An 18,497-nucleotide genomic window follows, 5' to 3' on the forward strand; every position below is an offset into this window, starting at 1 on the left:
AGTGTTAATCTTAGCGGTGCACTATTAAGACTTCAAGCCAACTTTCGCTGGATTGGCTTTACTGCCAAGGTGCGTGAGTGTGTCGGATAGGCCTGCTCGCACCATCAATGAAAACATTGGTGGTTTACAAGACCTGACAGACATATCTGATGCAAGCCATTTCGAATTCTAACACAGTCATCTTCTTTATACATTTTCTGAAGTTACTTCTGTCCCTTTTGTTGGAACACAACCGACAGACACACGCACATTGACTTGGCTGCGCTTGAATTCATGGGTAAAGTGACAGGTGCTGTGCTCAGATATAAAAATGCAATGCCATCTATTGTATATCTTAGGGTAATATTGACGCCTGTCTGTATTGTCATGGCAACAGGGAAAGTGAAAGCTAGACCCGAATTAGATCGATATGCGGGATTTTTGTCGTGACAGCAATTTACACGAAATATGGGTCACTGGGGTTAGTTAGCTTTCAAAGAGTTGTTTTCCATCATATCAATCAAACTGAGAAAAAAATCGATCATTTTTTAGGCGAGTCATAATTCTGACACAAGCACATGACTTATTTGTGAAGAGATTTTCGCATTTCGATCCAAAACCATTAATTATTGTCCCGCCTGAGTTCTCATGGACAAAATAATGTCATTTTAAAGTCATGCGTTTCGCAGTCTTCCGGTCTCAGTCAGCGATGAGTAACTGGTACTTGGCTGCTATCCATGAGCGGTTATACTGTGATAGAGGGCGCACTTGTGCGGCGAATTCTGCATCAAATTCTGCACTTTGGTTTTTTTACTAGCTCAGCACCACCTCCATAGTCTCTTTTATCTCTTCCTCTTAACTGAAAGTGGCACTACCCACATCCTTAGTATTAACTTTAATAATGCATTTTATATACCTATCATACGGTTATTGTTCTAGCTCACCATTCTTGATTGAGAGAAAACAGATACACGAAAGACTTGCATTCATGTACTCTCAAACACATAAATTCGTGGTTTTGAGCGTCTGTCCATTCAGTACAAATCTATCAATAATTGACCTTGATTTAAACTTGATTTACAATGTTATATATATATATATATATATATATATATATATATATATATATATATATATATATATATATATATATACACATATATAAAACATACTCACATATACATGTATATATTAAACAGACAGACAGACATACACACAACTAATCTTCACATTTCATGCTCCATGATAACTCTCAGTGCATCAATCATCGAATTAAGTCACGCTTGCATAGGATACCACAGTAACGTGCCAACCCATTCGCCAGATTTTGACTCACTTTTGTCCAAGCCTGATCCATGAGACAAAGGACTTCACAGGCCTTCGATATGGCATTTCCATAGCAATGGCTATCTGACACATTATTGGATGAATTCCGTCATGAATATTCCCGCATGCATGCAGTGAGTGGGCGAGTTACGAATTATTGATCTAGATTCGTATCACTGAAATAGATTTTTCTCTCGACAACTGTCAATGTGAATGCTTTCACTCTAGCAACAATCTCGCCATTTGCGTCATCTTGATCTGTTGTGTTTGCCGCCAAAATGACATGCAAACAGTTGCGTTTTTAAAAAAGGACTAAAATAGTAGAAGTTAATCTCGTCCTTGGAAGCTTTTCTCAACCAGATTCATGCTTTGTGGTTTTTTTTCTGTCGTCCTTTAGTCTGACCATTCTTCGCCTTTACTGAATTAGGGACTGGACATAAATTACAGGGGGGGGGGGTGGGCCGGTGTTTTTCGAAAAACCGCTGCGTAAAAAATAATGACCCTTCAAAAGTTCATGCACAAAAATTAGTGACCCTCCCCCTTATCCGTGCATGAAAATAAGTGACCCTCCCCTGTTACTCAATACCCCCCCAAAAAACCCGCAATGTGTTAAAGACCCCCTTCTGACTTGCTATACTTTTTAAGTCGCCCTCCCGAAAGGAAGGCAAAATGTGGCCGATATAACGCGTTGTCCAAAAAATATCAAATCATATGTGTGTGATAATTCATGTAAATGTACTTTGCTTGAAGTGGCAGGTAAAAAGTGCATGCCTGTACAAAAAATGTAATTTTTAGATTTTATCGATAATGTTGATTCACTATACATGTAGTCGACTATAAGAAACTATGAACGTGTATTTTCCAGTATAAAACTAGCTATATCTGTTCATATACAGATGTTTAATAACTGATATAGATATACTTGATTAGCATGGGTTGTTTACAAGTGCACATGTGAAGAAGATATTTGATTTTGGAATTTCTCTCAAAATATTGATCCACTATACATGGGAGTCTATGACAAAACTATACATGGGAGTCTATGACCAAACTGTCAAAAAATTTTCAGAATTAAAAATTTGCACTATTTGTGCATATATGGACCCTGAATAATTGACATAATTGTGCTTGATTAGAAGAGGGTGGTAAAATGTGCATCTGTGTACAATAACTTTGTTTTTGGAATTTCGCATAAAATGTTGATCCACTATACATGGGAGTCTATGACAAAACTGTAAAAAAAAAATTCAGAATTAAAAATATGCACTATTTGTGTATATATGACCCTGAATAATTGACATAATTGTGCTTGATTAGAAGAGGGTGGTAACACGTGCATCTGTGTACAATAACTTTGTTTTTGGAATTTCGCATGAAATGTGGATCCATTATACATTGTAGTCTATGAAGAAACTATGAATAATTTTTTTTAAATACAAAACTTGGCAAATCTGTGTATTTATGTATGCTTGATTATTGATATTTATGTTCTTGATTAGACTAGAGTGGTTACAAGTCCATGTGTGTGCAAGAAATTTGATTTTGGAATTTCACCGAAATGTTGATTCACTATACATGGCAGTCTATGGTGAAACCATATGAATAATTTTTTTCTAATACAAAAATAGGTAAATCTGTGCATTTATGTACACTCAATTATTGGTACTAATGTTCATGATTAGACTAGAGTGGTTTCAAGTCAATGGTTGTGCAAGAAATTTGATTTTGGCATATCACTTAAATGTCCATTCACTATACATGGCAGTCTATGATGAAACTATGAATAATTTTTTTCCAATACAAAACTTGGTAAACCTGTGCATTTATGTACACCTAATTATTAGTATTAATATTCATGATTAGACTAGAGTGGTTTTAAGTCAATGGTTGTGCAAGAAATTTGATTTTGGAATTTCACCAAAATGTTGATTCACTATACATTGTAGGCTATGAGGAAACTACAAATAACTCATAGGTTATCTGATCCTAAATTGTTATTCAAAAGTTGTTCGACCTGAAGCTTCCAGTTGTTATTGATGACACTATGCACTATTCTGAACAGTTTGTATTCTGTCAATGTCCTAAAAAAATTAAAAAATGTACATACAGCGACATGAACGTTTGACACCGACCTATATCCAATGTATTGTCAATGAGAGAATGATGTCAAATAAGTAATCTCCCAAATTGTTATTGAAAGAGTCATTATAGGGGACAGTTATGCACAATAGTGTTGAATAAGTAGAAATCATGACAACTTAAATCAATGTGGCTGCTTGGATCATCAATACATTGTTTATTATACCTGAAATTTGCGCCCGAAGGGCGCGCCGAAAATGGTAATGGCAGAACATGAAAGTGCCAGGAGGTATTTTTTCTTTTTTCAGTATTCCATAAAGTCCACATGCAATTTCAGCTTTGATGCATGAAAAAAGGTGACCCTCCCCCATAGGCTTGCACAAAATTTTATGACCCTTCAAAAATGCTTGCGCGAAAAATGGCGACCCACCCCCAAAAAACACCGGCCCACCCCCCCTGTAATTTGTGTCCAGTCCCTTATAAAGCTCAAAGCTGATTCCAATATTCTAACAAAGTATAGATTTGTTGACGGAGACACAAATCTGCATGGATTTAACCCTTTAACCTATCATTTGCCGATATACACGATATATAACCTTCACTCCTGTTTACCCTCAAAGTTCCCTAGTTGACTGAACGCAATCGTGGCTCGGAAAGGGCTGCGCGTGTTTTGCAGCCAACATTCAACTTACAAGTGTGGCTTTTCCTGCGGAGCAGACCCTACTCAGACATTAAAATTAATTTCAAAACTACTTGACTTATTTGACCACGTGCGGCCTTTCTCAAGCTCAAACATGTCAACAATGTTTCATCGTCTGGGCGTGCACCTGCTAAGTCAAATACGATATAGCGACGATCTGAAATGGCAAGGTTATTGGGGTCAAATATTTTTTTTAAATGGTCAGACTCTCCACTTGATCTTTTTATGTTGTCGGCTTTCGAAAGTGATTTCACAAATTCACTTTGAAATGGGTAACATTTGCGTACATAAATAGCGATCAAGCACCACTGGCGGTACGGAGGACAGCTGAGGCCATATCGTTCATGTTGTTCACAGGATTTCTGGTCTCAGATCAGCCGAGGCGCGCCTACCACGGGTTGCTGCAGCCAGGGATGTCCTCGCAATAGATAGCATAAGTTAGACGATGATATCAAATTGCCGCAAAGGTTTTACAAGGACGTTCGCAAATATGTCATTTTGAGGAGAGGAAGAACGTTTGGTGCAATCATTGTGATTTTCCTAAGCATACTCACCCATCTTCAAGCTAACGGGTGTCAACACTATCAAACAATAACGAAGAACCACAATGTTTATTGTCATGTTGAGGTTAAATATTATGGGTGAGAGAAATATCACATTAAACTCAAGGAGATAGCAATGACCTTGGAAAGGAGTCGTCAGCCTTACTTGTTAAGTTCTGACTCGATGTCCTCGTTTTCCGTTTACCGACATTTACCCCTTCTCTTGCAAAGCAATTTGACAAAGCAAAACAAGGCCGAACGCCCCACAAGCAACTGTCGATAACCAAACAGCCAGACATTAAAAATGTGTCATGACAAGAACGGCGAAAGACAGATTGTTTAAAACGGGTACCGGGACAGTTTCGGTGTCGTTGACACGGTTTTATATGTGTCAGATCATAGCCTTCAAGTCGGACCGACAAAACCACATGACTGAAATGTACATCAAGCGGACGTCACGATTATGACATGTAAACATTATGAATAGTGTCGGTAAATATTCTGAAATGCAGTGCCCGTAATTTATCTTCATAAACTTTTAAGTGTTTTCCCACTGTGTGTCACTTGCGATGAGACCTTGACGGCTGCCTGACATTTCTCCGCGTGTCGCAGTCTTTGTTATCAACGATTGATTGTTTCTTATCTGCTATGGTAACCGTTGAGTTGAGATAAAAAAAAACATCTAAAATTGATGAAAGTGCAGAACACTGATTTAAATAGAGCGCAAGGGGTTGCGGTAATATGCAAATAACAACAGCATCGACCAAAATATCGATATTGCACTCTATCATCCTCATGGGCAAACCTAAAAAGCTCATACATATAGGAGAAGATGAGACGTGGGAGGGAGACATTTTTGAAATGTACGGTTAGATTCCTTGCGGGTCCCGAATTCGTGCATTTCTAATCTGTTTACATCAAGAATACTGAATGCAGTAGCGTCAGTCTACAGACACGTTTGGAATATTACGAAATATTCTGCAAACAGCGGTGTATCATAGTGGACGGAGGGTGACAGGCTGACGACAGTGCGCTCCGTACGTGCCACCCGTGTTTGATGGCAGTGTCACGTCTCTTTAACCTTTTCAGCTGAGTTCCCCAACCACACTCGTGTGCTTACAGGCACCATAAGTACTGTGGGGCACTGACCAACGCTCTGTGTAAAGCAAAGAAAACACAGCCGTCTGACAAATTTTCTGCTGAAATGTGATGTATTTGGTATTTCTGCTTTGGATTCCTCGCTTGTATTCACGCGTACAGAAAGACGTTTAATCTTAAATTTCCAAGTATGGTCGGTCGGATCTATGGTTTGTTTGTCCACGAGAGACAAAATTACGACTGTACCCTGCCACAACGTTACGATTGAGTAGGTTTATGTACTTCGTATTTACACACGTCGACATTGCGGAGATTTTTCAACAAACTGAGTAACCGTGAACACCTACTCTGAGAGCTGCCGCTGTGAAAAAAAAGTTGCACCGACTTCACTTCTAAAGTTGAAAATTTCTTCAGCTGTCATGTTCGTTATTTTCTTCATTGTCACTGTCAAAGTTTCATGGTCGCCGTCGTCATCGCCATCACCATCGTCCTCGCTGTCATCATCATCACCGTTCTCACCATCACTGTTCCGTCTGCTGACATTTTATTCCACTCGTCTCGACGTATCGTTATTAGTATCATCTTCATTACCTTCATGTCTATCTTTTATTGTCTTCAGCCTTGCCCTTCCCTATAATCTCAGCGGTCAAGAGGTTTACAATTACTCCGAATTCATCTGCATCTGTCGAAATGTCTCTCATTTCTAAGGCCAGCACATTTTGATACAGTTCATCCCATCGACAGGAGCAACAGAATTTGTATATTTTATAACGATTACTTAACCCCAGAGTAACGGTGATTTTATGTTAATCTGCACAACTCTACGACTCACATGAAAGAAGACAATGATGAGAAAACGCTGTTGGGCTCAGTCGTTTGGATTGTTAGTTGAATCGTAAACTGTACGAATCGGTGCAGTGTGTAGTGTAGAAGGTATCGCTGCAGTATGCACTACAGCTACGGGATGAAATTGACAATTCAGAAAACTGGGGCATCACTGCTTTTCAATATTAAGTGACAGAACCAATGCCGATTTGCCATAATGAGATTAGAAGAGATGAAATAAACAATGCACACAGCGTTTAATACCACCAGAGATTTTCGCTACTTTCATTTCCCAGGCGTACGCCCAGTAGAGCAGATCATCTATCCCCTTTTCACATTTTACCATCCTTTCTCGTCGCCCACGTCTTTGCAGTGAGTGCAAGTAAGTAACTTCGGACCCTGGATATTCAATATGTGTCCGCTGACACCTGCTGACGTCACAGATGTCAATGCTAAGCCGATCTCAGCCTTTTGACCACAAAACATTTTCTTTTGATTAGTACGACATTTGGCGAGAGTTTTTTTTCGCTGTCAGCGCATATCTACCAGAGGGAAAGAATTCTCCCAGACTTTTCTTGTTCCCCGTATTGGCCAGGATGGAGATTCACCACCGGGGAGTGAAATATTGACAAGAATATTGTGCTGTCCATACGGCCGATAAAGCACCGGTGATATATTGCAGACATATGCTAGCCGGCACCAAGTGTCTGTGAAATCGCTAAGAGAGTTGGTTCAGGATAACAAATATGTAACCCGTGTCACCGCGTCCATGTCCCGAAACATATTTCCAAGCTTACCATCGGAAGCAAAGTGTACCGTGGTGAAAGGGTTAAGCAATCTTCAGGTTGCTGACTTAACCTTTTTTGGCCACCGCAGCTTGCTATGTGCCAGTCGGTAAGACATGCGCTCTACCCGTCTATTGTAAAATGTAGGTTAAATCATGGACCCTTGAGGGTCTATGGTTAAATGTTTTGATGTTGCTGATTGGACGCCGGCGAGTTGTAAGTACACACCATGTACACCGTGTGAAAGGATGACTTTAGGTAAAACGCGCCTCGTTGACTAGAGATGCTCAGCCTCTCAAATTTTTACAATTCTTTTCTGGTCTATTGTTTGTTGGGACTCGTTTTTAAGCTCCTGGAATCAGTAAAGATTTCACCGTCTCAGTTTTGTGAAAAAAAAAATCACCATAGAGTTAACACGGGGTTGTCGGCGATTTTGAATTTCAAATATCGGTAAATATTAGGTAATTTGTTTCCCTAGTGCTAAAATTTGCACCGCACAGTGGCCCCCGAGTTTTACTCTTGATTTGTTAAGAGAATGATTGAAAGCTTCTTTCAGGAAAGCTTGAGAGAAAGTTTAGGTTTTCAATTTCGAGCCACGTACTACCTTAAGAAGTGGACAGGCAGATCGCAAAATAGCGACAAGGAGCAGTGCGAAAGATAAGACTTCTCATACTTAACTGCGTACGATACTCCGTGCTTTCCATTTAAGAAATTGAAAACGAATAAGAATGATAAACCTTATTTTTTACCTCAAATTGACGTAAAGAGAATATGTTGTGTAGATTAAATATTATGTTTCTTCGCAAAGATCGCACAAAGCAGTTTGTGTCGTGAATTCTTGACAAAGATAAAATCAACCTTTTCAAGGTGATCATAGCTGTTCATAGCTGTTCATAGTTCATGTTCATAGCTGCGTAGATTGAACAGAAAAACAGGGGAAATTTCATCGTTATTATCTATGGATCGCCATCAGCAATGATGCTTTGTGATAAGTACTGCGCATGCCCCAGCCTCGTCCTGATTATTACACTAAATTAGTTCCGATAAGTTCATACCATGCACCAGTTCTTTGACGTCAACTATGATACCTTTGTACAAAGTTCGCCTTTCTCATCATCAAAGTTTAGCATGCCCTGATTGTTTGCAACAAGGTGGCTAGGACCTATACATAATGCAATAGGGATGAAAGGTCAACGTTTGCTAAAATGCCGTGCTCAAAGAAACTAAGCATAAATCAAGAGCATATAGACTCTCAGGGAATCAAATTTCCTATAATTTTGAATTCAAAATAACTCAGAGAAAAATTAAAAGTTTTACACGAACTCAAGATGACGCCATCCTTTCCAAGAAGAGGATGACAAGTTTTCGTCTAAAGTCTGTCAGTTTCCGTGTTGTATTTTTTAACCAGTTCAGCCCATTTCCCCGCAAACAGGTCCGCAATCACCACTTTGGCCAAAGTATGGTGATGAAACGGTTATAAATGCACGGTATTTTGTCTCCTCTGCAGATTCAAGAGAATCCGAACTTGGTACCAACACATCGCTAGTCCGTACACTGAAATACACCACCTTGGCTGCGTTGATGAACCACCTCCTGTCATGTGCATGGTATGCACTCACGTGTGTAGGACTCCACGATGGTCTGGATCCGGTATGCTACAACAACTCCTGGGGCACCAGCCCTGAAATCGACCTTGGTAAGGACCACACTGTTTTGATTGTGAATACCTTCAAACAAATTCGCTTTCGACCGCGTGGTGATCGTCCTTCATACTTACATATTCGATGACAGATGTTTATCAACTTGCGTTTTCTTCATGTCGAAACCAAACCATGGTTGAATGTAGACCAACCAGTGTGCCATTCCCGAAAGTCAAAATGAAATATTTCCTTGTACGACACTTTTACGTCACGAAATTATAACACTCTATTTGCAGTGAGAATCCTGCTGACAAGTGGGATTCTGGTTGCCGATGAGTGTTTGGAAATTCTCCGCATTTCAACTTTTCACGTTGTTCAAAGATATTTTAAGCGTTTCTAATCAACGCCCACCTCAATTATTTCTGCAACTCAAATAATAGACACACTTTTCAAAGAAATGTGTTTTCATTTTTCATCGACGATGCTTACGAGACTATTTTACTTTTACTGTGTTAAATCGTTGAGTTTTCATAATTTTGCATTATCTATTCATCTTCTCACTTTGTGTCTTGATCTCTGTCAGTGTATCTGCATGCCTTTCTGTAGATAATTTCCACAGGTAGCTATCCCATCCGACGATCTTCTGATCTTTCATCCGACCCTCCTTCCTCACCTCCCTCTATAGGCCCCCTCTCTATTACGTCACTGTATATACTTTCACTTCGTACTTGTTCACTATTCATCGCTCGCCTCACCTTCATAATTCCCGACACACCCTGAACTTATCGACGTTAAATATCTGTTTACTTTATGTGTTAATTGCGTGTCCTAGCACCCATTGACGTTTGCCTTGGGAATCTGTTCTGTACAAAAAAGGAAAGTAGATTGTGGGGTTTCGATCAACATTGCTGTGTTTGCACGAAATGAAGTCATTTTATCGACTCTTTTTAGAAGATGGGTTCAATAACGGAATTATTTTTTAACATTCAGGTACTGAATTAGCCAATACTTCCACGGGTGATGCATATATAATTACCCTTTACTGGGCAGTTGCTACCACTACATCTACAGGGTAAGTAGCTCTCTCTCTCTCTCTCTCTCTCTCTCTCTCTCTCTCTCTCTCTCTCTCTCTCTCTCTCTCTCTCGTGTTTTGTATACCCTCCGGACTTTCAATTCATTTTAACTGAACACTCTGCTCCATCAATAATTTCCGACGCAAACACGGGAACTGGGTTAAGCCTATATACAGATTGCAAATATGAGTTTTATTTGTTTTGGTTCACCAGGATTGATCTCCACGAATGTTTCAAATGTGCCAAATTCTTGTGTTCAGCATCATGATTCATTGCTCGTCGGTAAATTTATCTTCCGACAGTATTTTTGCTTCATGTTTGACAACAGTCGTTTGTTCTGCTCCCTCAGGAAATTTTGAAAATGGCTGGTATTCGGGACGTTACCACATGATACATTTATATATGACCTACATTGTTACAGCTGAAAAATTAATTGCAGTGTGGACGTAGAATTCATTTCGACGCCAGCTATTTATCGAATTAGCACTGTCTGTACAAAGCGTTCAAACATATAGTTATTCGATATGTTACATGTAAACTTGTATATTATATAGTAAATTGTTCGCATATTACAGAAGTACTGAAAAATTCAAAAGTTAGAGTTACATGTCCTTACTTTGTATTCACGTTGATAACGTTACACGTTTTTGCAAATAAGTACAAAATCTGCTATTAACCACCATCGTGAATTGTTCTCTAAACACAAACTCGACCTTTGACTTCTTGGCGCCTTATAGGTACGGTGACATCCATTCCATCAACGAAAATGAACGCTGGTTTTCCACATTCGGCATGCTTCTCGGCATATTCGTCTTCTTCGGCATGATCCTCGGAGGCATGGCTTCCATGCTAACCAACTTTGACGGACAGAGGGCGCGATACACTCACCGACTGAATGTTGTCAAAAATCATTTGGTAAGTACACTCCGGTGCAGATAGAGTGCCGCACCAGTGTTCGATTTAGTTTTCAGTTTTAGTTTCACATCTTTGAGATAAGAATTAAATCGACATTTAATTGACATCGGTCTTGAGTAGAATATACTTTATAGTGTCATCTGTCATCTGTCTTTGACTAGACAGCCGCCAGAATGACGATCTTCACTATCTCTATGCATGATGTTGGTGCTAATAAAGAACGTAACCAACCATTGGTCCTGGAAAGTGAGAATAATAATCCACCACTTGTAACTGTTTCTATTATATTCAATATTGAATCATAAACAGTAAAGTGATCGTTACAATTTCGGTAGACTACGAAAGCAGAGACTCGCAGTTGAATGTTCGTCTTTTATACAAGAATAACTCTCTTAAGTTGCAAAACGTGTTCTCGCAGTTGAATATTCGTCTTTTATACAAGAATAACTCTCTTAAGTTGCAAAACGTGTTCTAACTGATAAGGTATTCAAACGGGGAAAGGACACAGTTACATTGCACACCCAAGAGATTTTCGTATAAGTATCCTCACCTTTAAAAACGTTTACCCATAACAGAAAGATCTGACGGTGCCCGAAGAACTACAGAAACTTGTGATTGGCTACTACGAATATCTCTGGGTCCGTAAGAAGGGTGTTCACAGCGAGGGAATGTTTGATACCCTACCTCTGACTTTCCAAGCAGAAGTCTCGCTCATAGCCAACAAATACATCCTCGATAAGGTTGGTAATCTAATTCGCCATAAAGTTAACGCAGAGATGGCGACTATTTTGAATGTCAAATGTCCGTAAAAATAAGTAAAACTGTGAATAGGATCATTAAATTTCATAAAGCACGTGTATCGACGTTAAGAATACGTTTCCTTGACGGCAACCAAACGTCAGACGCGCCGAGTGCAGCATTAACTTACTTAGAATTTTTCAGCATACAAATATTCATTTCACATGATTGTTCCATGATAAAACTTGCGACCAAAAGTAAGTTAAGTAGTGACGATGTTTTGATAATCACGTCACCCGAGTTGTATGTGAGTACGGAGGATTTGCCGGTGTAGCCGACTTTTAAAGAAATGCTTACTTTTATAACTTATAGGCGCCAATGTTCAAGTCGATGAATGAAGGTTTCCTCCGAATGCTGTCACTGGTGATCAAACCGTCGCTGTATCTGCCAAACCAAACTATCGCAAACCGTGGAGAGATCGGGCATAGCATGTACTTTATCCACCGTGGCGAAGTCGAGGTAAGAATAAGAATAATAAAAGTAAAGTCAGGTACAATCTGACGTAAAATTAATGTCGCCTTCCGCTTGATACAGAATTCGTACATTTTTGCTCATGGGCAGTGATCATGAGTGATGCTTATTAGGGGCGACGTCAAAAGTTCAATGTAGGATAAAAAACTTAATTCCTTTAGTTTCTCCCCAAACCCCCCCCACCCCCCTAGAAACTTAATTGACTTATATTGAACCTGTTGCCAGGCTCTTTCTATGTAAAGCAAAGCTAAGGATCAGTCAATTTAGGGGTGAAATAAAGTAATGCCTCGTTAAAGCCCAACAAGCTGTAACTCTTGAAATTTGTTGACCTCAAATTATCTACCTATTCTCTCCTTTCTGAAATCTACCCTATGAAGAGATATGAACTTTTACTGCATTAGGAAACCATTCCTTTCAGAAACATTTCACATGTAAATTAAAATTTTAACGGTCATTTTGATTTCCTGGCATTTTCAAAAATTGGTAATATTAAAAAGGAATCAGAACATACAATGTCATAGTTGAAAGCATTCACCCTTATGCATTACATTGGACTACTCTGTGCAGTTTATATGAAGATTTCAATGAAGATATGCATAGTATCAAGGGTTTTAGCTTTTCTGCATGGGGCTGTGATATAATGTTTGGGCAAACATTTAATCGCAGTGTAATCTTTATCTTGTTCAAAATTGCATATATAGCCCCGGCAGGTAGTTATAAGTGTGTACACAGACCTAAATGACTACATTGTCACCAACTTATTTTAGTTTGAAAGTAAAATCATAAAAATAATGCTAAAAGATAAAGCTAGCGGGGCTTAAGATTGGGAACACACTTTGTGTTTCATCAAATGTAAATACAACATACTAACAAACTTGAAGTTTATCAATGAATGAACAAGAACAACAACAATAAAGTCCAGGTTTCTCCTTCCAGAGGTATAAAAACTACCTCAACTGTCCTGGTGGTTGTAACAACTCAGTTCACACTACTCCATTCAGGCGGACTACACGTGCACCAGAAATGCAGCAAAATACAATTATAAATTCTGAGTGCAACCATATAGACAGTAGAGAAACTACCGTCTATGGTGCAACAGAGGCCAACAGCCTGCATTGTTTACACTAACAAGGCCAGGTGCAGCTCTGCACCGTGTTAAAACAACTCCCTCCGCTGGCTTCAACACGAAAGTGTGCATTTATGCTCTATTTTTTCAAAATATTCATTCCCCTGGCAATTTTTACCTTAAATCGATTTGTAGGATAGAAACTTTTTTAGGTCAAAACCCCCCCACCCCCAAACTAAAAGAATTAAGTTTTTTATCCTTCATTGAACTTTTGACGTCGCCCCTTACACGGTACAGAATCGGTGAAGAAGACCGCGTACCGATCTGAGTAAGCTTACCCAGTGTGCATTGCGTAAAGTAAACTTTATTTTCCCACAATACCTCGTTGACTACCAAGCGGAATGGCGGAAGTTTCGAAGTCGGTTCCTTCTTTTAGCTCCATGGCTTTACCTCCATGCTCCTACACACACTTGCAGCCCAGGAACTCTGTTACTTTCTTCACAGAATCCACTTACGCGCACCACAGCTCTGGTTAACGTTCATGCCTAGTGACGTTTCAATCTTTGTACGCGGGACAACAACAACCAGTTTGAAACAGACCGTGTTGTTGTCCCAAGCATATCTGCCATCGCATCGGGATGGTGTTGCGACCGCGTACTCTTGGTTTGTAATGCATAAGTTGGCGCGCCGTAAAATAGAAGGTAGCCCGAATGGTAATTTGCTGATTTGCGAATATGAAGATGTATTGACCAATATCTCAAAATAGTATAGATGCGGTTAAAGGCACGAGGCTATGTGTATTCATATGTCTTCACCCTAGCTGCAATTTATATAATATTGCACCGTTAGCAGCTGTCTTCACCCATGAGCAGACGACATGAGCACTACACACGCTTGACTGGCTCTGGTTCTATCATCGATCCTGGAGCGAAATTGTATTAGCTGACTCTTAGAGCCGTAATTTTTCCCACCAAAATTTTAGTGCAACATCTTACCGATTTTTATGAACTTTTTCTGTATTTTTTGGATAATTTTTACCGAATGGACATCACATTTCATTGGCTAGCTACCATCTTCTATCAAATTTTAGCAAGCATGTGGAAAAAAAAAAAATAGGATGTATTTTATTAAGGTGACAAAAATTGACTTTTGCGCTGAAAAGGTTAAGCAGCGTAAAGACATTTTATTTGTGTCATCGAAAGTACAACATTCTTCATATCTGTTGCAGATGGCAGCTTTTTTAAAGTGTACTAACAAGTGCTCTAAACAGTTTATGAATTATTTTCAGGTTCTTTCTGAAGATGATGATGAATGTGCCATTGCAAACTTGAAGAGCGGCAAACTATTCGGAGAGGTAATGCGAAATTTAATGATACGAGCACAGCAATCATGGAGAGTAAAATACTCCGTCTAAGCCCCTTTTAAATGATAAAGTTAGAGTAGACAAGTAGAACTTGACTGTTTGATTCATTGCATGAGACATCCGAATGTTAGAGAGAAACAAAAGAGAGATCCAAATTTGTTCCGTTGATGAATCACAGCTTGAAGGGTCCTGTGATCTGGAGCAGCTGACAAGTAGACACAAGAGACTTGCTAACAAGTAAATCTACATTTAGGGTGTGACAATCTTCCCACTGAAGAATCTCTTTTAAGTCAATATTTATGAGAGGACTTTGTTTTCGCCTGTATATATATCCTTTCACATAAGAAGAAACAATTTAAAATTTTTGTATCACCTTGATGATGTTTTCTCTGTAGGTGAGTTTGATCTTCAGCATGCCAAGGACTCATGCCATTCGTGCTGGTGCTCACTGCGATCTCATGGTTTTGGACAAAGTTGATCTTCAAAAGGTGCTAATACATTACCCCGATGGTAAGTAGCTGCTTCTTGAACTTGGCAGTCTGAAGATAGAGAAAATAAATGTGTATATTCTCACACATGTACAAATGAAATATGCAGTTGTATACCAGCACAAGCCTGAGCTGAAGTCAAGGGTCACAGATATTGTCATTCTCATGAGCCAGCGCTCCATGAACCATGGTAATGGGTGTGGCAGCTGCTGTATAGATGCCCATCGTTTAGGCTGATGTGGAAAGATATATTTTCCTGAAGGAGCTGAAAGGACTTTGGTATGACCATAGTCCTTCCACCATGGAGGACATGACAGTTTGACACACTGTTTTACTTTGATTTTTGATTTCAGAACAATTTTTTTGGTCTCTAGTAGCTGCCATGATTACTTGGTTTAGCTTCAATACTTTCACATGCATTCTTTAGACACATGCATTCTTTAATAGGAAACATACCAGTGATGAGAATTGATGGTGAAATCACATTACATGCTTCAATAATTGACAAACTGAAAATGCATGCTTCAATAAACTGAAAACATGCTCCTATAGATACAATGACAGTTGGTCAAATTTTCCATGAGCAGAAACACCAATATATAATAAACATGTTGTGGCATCCTGCAGAAACAGCCATGCTTGTTGCATACAAAGAATCCAGGTCCTCTCCTGTGGGAACAATTTTTTTTTAAATGTTACTCATCTGTTGTTCAGATTCCTGAGGTTTTCATCACTTTTTTATTTTTTACAAATAAATTCCAGTCATTCAGTCACTATGTGGTTGGGAAAGTGTGGAGAGAATTGTTCAGATACTTCGCAGCGGAATGCCATTCCACTGCAATTGATATGGCTTCACAGGAATGACAATGAAACAGAAACTCCAGTCTCATGTCAGAGTGGTGAATGATACTGGTAACTTGAAATGGTGCAAATGGCAAAGACTATTTTAAAGAGATGCTCTAGACAAACTTACAAAGCGCCCAAATCTGAGTACCTTTCCTAGTTAAATCATCCTCAAAACCACAGATAAGGTGCTAGCTGTTTGTCTACATTCATTGACTAACTCAAAAGCTTTGGTCAGTTTTGAATTTGAATTCTGGTCATTGGTTAATTGTAGTTCCTTTAGGCTGTACATGGGCACAGCCTCACCATTGAAAACAGTGCAGAGGCTGAACAACACCTCCGGTAGAAGTACGGGTTAATCTGACACAATGACCTATTTATCTGTATCACATTGCAAGATGTTTGGTGCTTTGTATTTATCACGAAAATCAAAATGGCCAAGTTGAGGGATTGTTACATTCAGTGCCCTCCTTATCCCTCCCCACAAACCATCCCCCTCCCATGGAAGTGCAAATATTTCATTCATGGTAAGATAATAAAATTAGTACCTAGATATAATTTTTTGATCCATTTCATGACATGTCAGCTTTTACTGTGTAGACTGGTCATAGAATGGATACAGTATGTTTTTAAGATCATAGCAACGACTATTGTGTCGATCAGGGCCACATCTTGCAATGCAGTTCATGTCAAATAGATTTTAATGCAACATCATAATGCACTGATATTGCTACTTTTTATTCAGTTTGTCAGATTTTTGCAAATTTGATTTGTCTAAGATCATTCCTACATGCTTTCGTGTTTTTTAAACAGTGGCAAAGACACTCCAGGAAATTGCCGAGAATCGCTGTGACACGGCGGGACATCTCCATGAGCGAGTACAGGCTGGCGAAGGCGTTATTCCAGCTTCCAAAAGTCTTCGAAGACCATCTGTAGCTGCTGCAATGCCACCAAGTAAGTTCAGAATTATGAGTAGTTAACTGTGGTCAAGAGAAAAGCAAAAAACAAGAGTTGTGTCTGGTCTCTGTACGTTGCCTGAAGTTTTAAAGTTGTAAGATGATGCACTTGATATCCGACTACTAAATGTGTTTCCTCTTGATCCTGATGCTTGTCATCTACAGTTAAGCTGTTCACCCCTATTCCCAGTGAACAAGTCCCCACTCACCATTGATAACAATAGGGTTGGAGCAAACCACATTGGTGAAAGGTTTTTAAATCACCATGTGCTCATTCTCTGTTTTCAGGAGCAGTTCCTAGACCCAGCAATACAGACAAGAGAAAATCTTCCCTCATGGCATCACCAAAGAGAGAGACCAGAGCTACAACCAGAGTTGCCATCACGAAATCCATCGACGTATTTGAATTGGAAGAACCTGGCGGACAATGGGTGGCTGTCCATAAAGGAAACTGTTGCACTGTAAGTTTGTTGACCTTACCAAATAACATCCTTCAGGTATTTCATACCCTGTCTTTAATATCTCTGTCTTTGCTGCCGTTCAAGTAAAGTGTTTCTTCTAACCCTTTTTGTATTTTTCCACCGCTTTTCTACATTTTTCACTTCTTTTTTTATCTAATTTGATTTGGGATGAAAACAGGCTAGAATTTCTGATCAGGCGCACATTGAGGTGAGAGTTTACGGAGAAACTGGCAAATAATCAAATTAAAAATACCCTAACTTGTCAAAAGCATAAAATGTAGCATTGAATGAGTGAGTTCCTTTGATGTCTTTAAAGTTTAAAGAAAGCCTGAAAATTTATTGATTTTTCCAATCATAGAAAAGACTTAGTCGTTTGATATTTTAACCCATTCACCACCATGGTTTGGCCCAGCCCATTGTGTTTCAGTGGTGATGCTGGACCTGTGTACTTTGAACTGGGGGTGGAAGGGTTAAATTGCAAACGGTGTTATTAGTGCATGTCAAGCCTGTGTATAAATTGTCCATCAGTTGTAGTTAAAGCTTTAGAGTACCTCAAAAGTGTCTGCCCAGTGTCGCAATTTGTAACGGTAAATGCCATGCTCAATATTCTTAACTATTTTCCTTTTTATGAGTAAAGATTTAATGCCATGCTCCCTACAATACCTATCTAAGAAAAAACAGCCAAAGATCTTAAGATTTCATTTCAGATATTCCTGAAGGTAAATTTTGGTGAGATTTGTCTAATCATGATACTGATAATACTGTTTGAATGTTTGTATTTCTCATCAAACAGAGACTACGGAAAAGACTTTCTGACCTGGCTGACAAGATCCAAAATGGAGTTATTGAACCCAACTCTCATTTCTACAAAGTGTGGGAGAAGTTAGTCCTGATTGTTACTCTGCTGGTTTCATTCATCTATTCCTACATGGCCAGCTTTACAGGTGAGTTCCTCAAATATCTCTCAGTGTTTCTAAAATGTCACGCATTTATATTTGATGTTTCTTAATTTTTTTTCTGATAAATTATATCATTTATACACATCCAGATCTTAGTAGGAATTCTGAGTGGATGTATCCTGGTAAACTT

The 18,497-nt window shown here is 39.1% G+C and overlaps 1 protein-coding gene across 9 annotated transcripts in view; it reads left to right on the forward strand.

Annotated features, from left to right (window-relative positions):
• LOC139140825 (uncharacterized) overlaps positions 1–18,497 on the forward strand; it is a 92,214-nt gene that overhangs the window by 39,213 nt on the left and 34,504 nt on the right. For 6 of the 9 annotated variants that reach the window (XM_070710266.1, XM_070710262.1, XM_070710263.1 and 3 more), the window contains exons 2-11: positions 8,842–9,030; positions 9,965–10,046; positions 10,785–10,962; positions 11,538–11,702; positions 12,073–12,219; positions 14,586–14,651; positions 15,056–15,170; positions 16,805–16,945; positions 17,236–17,408; positions 18,202–18,352. In XM_070710266.1, the coding sequence (XP_070566367.1) occupies positions 8,842–9,030; positions 9,965–10,046; positions 10,785–10,962; positions 11,538–11,702; positions 12,073–12,219; positions 14,586–14,651; positions 15,056–15,170; positions 16,805–16,945; positions 17,236–17,408; positions 18,202–18,352 (1,407 nt within the window). Of the gene's footprint in view, positions 1–8,841; positions 9,031–9,964; positions 10,047–10,784; positions 10,963–11,537; positions 11,703–12,072; positions 12,220–13,909; positions 14,011–14,230; positions 14,255–14,585; positions 14,652–15,055; positions 15,171–16,804; positions 16,946–17,235; positions 17,409–18,201; positions 18,353–18,497 lie in introns of those variants that run through there. The other 3 variants (XM_070710269.1, XM_070710268.1, XM_070710270.1) reach the window with 3 other exon arrangements.

This window comes from Ptychodera flava, chromosome 9 (genome assembly GCF_041260155.1).
Source record: "Ptychodera flava strain L36383 chromosome 9, AS_Pfla_20210202, whole genome shotgun sequence".
Classification (NCBI taxonomy): Eukaryota; Metazoa; Hemichordata; class Enteropneusta; family Ptychoderidae; genus Ptychodera; species Ptychodera flava.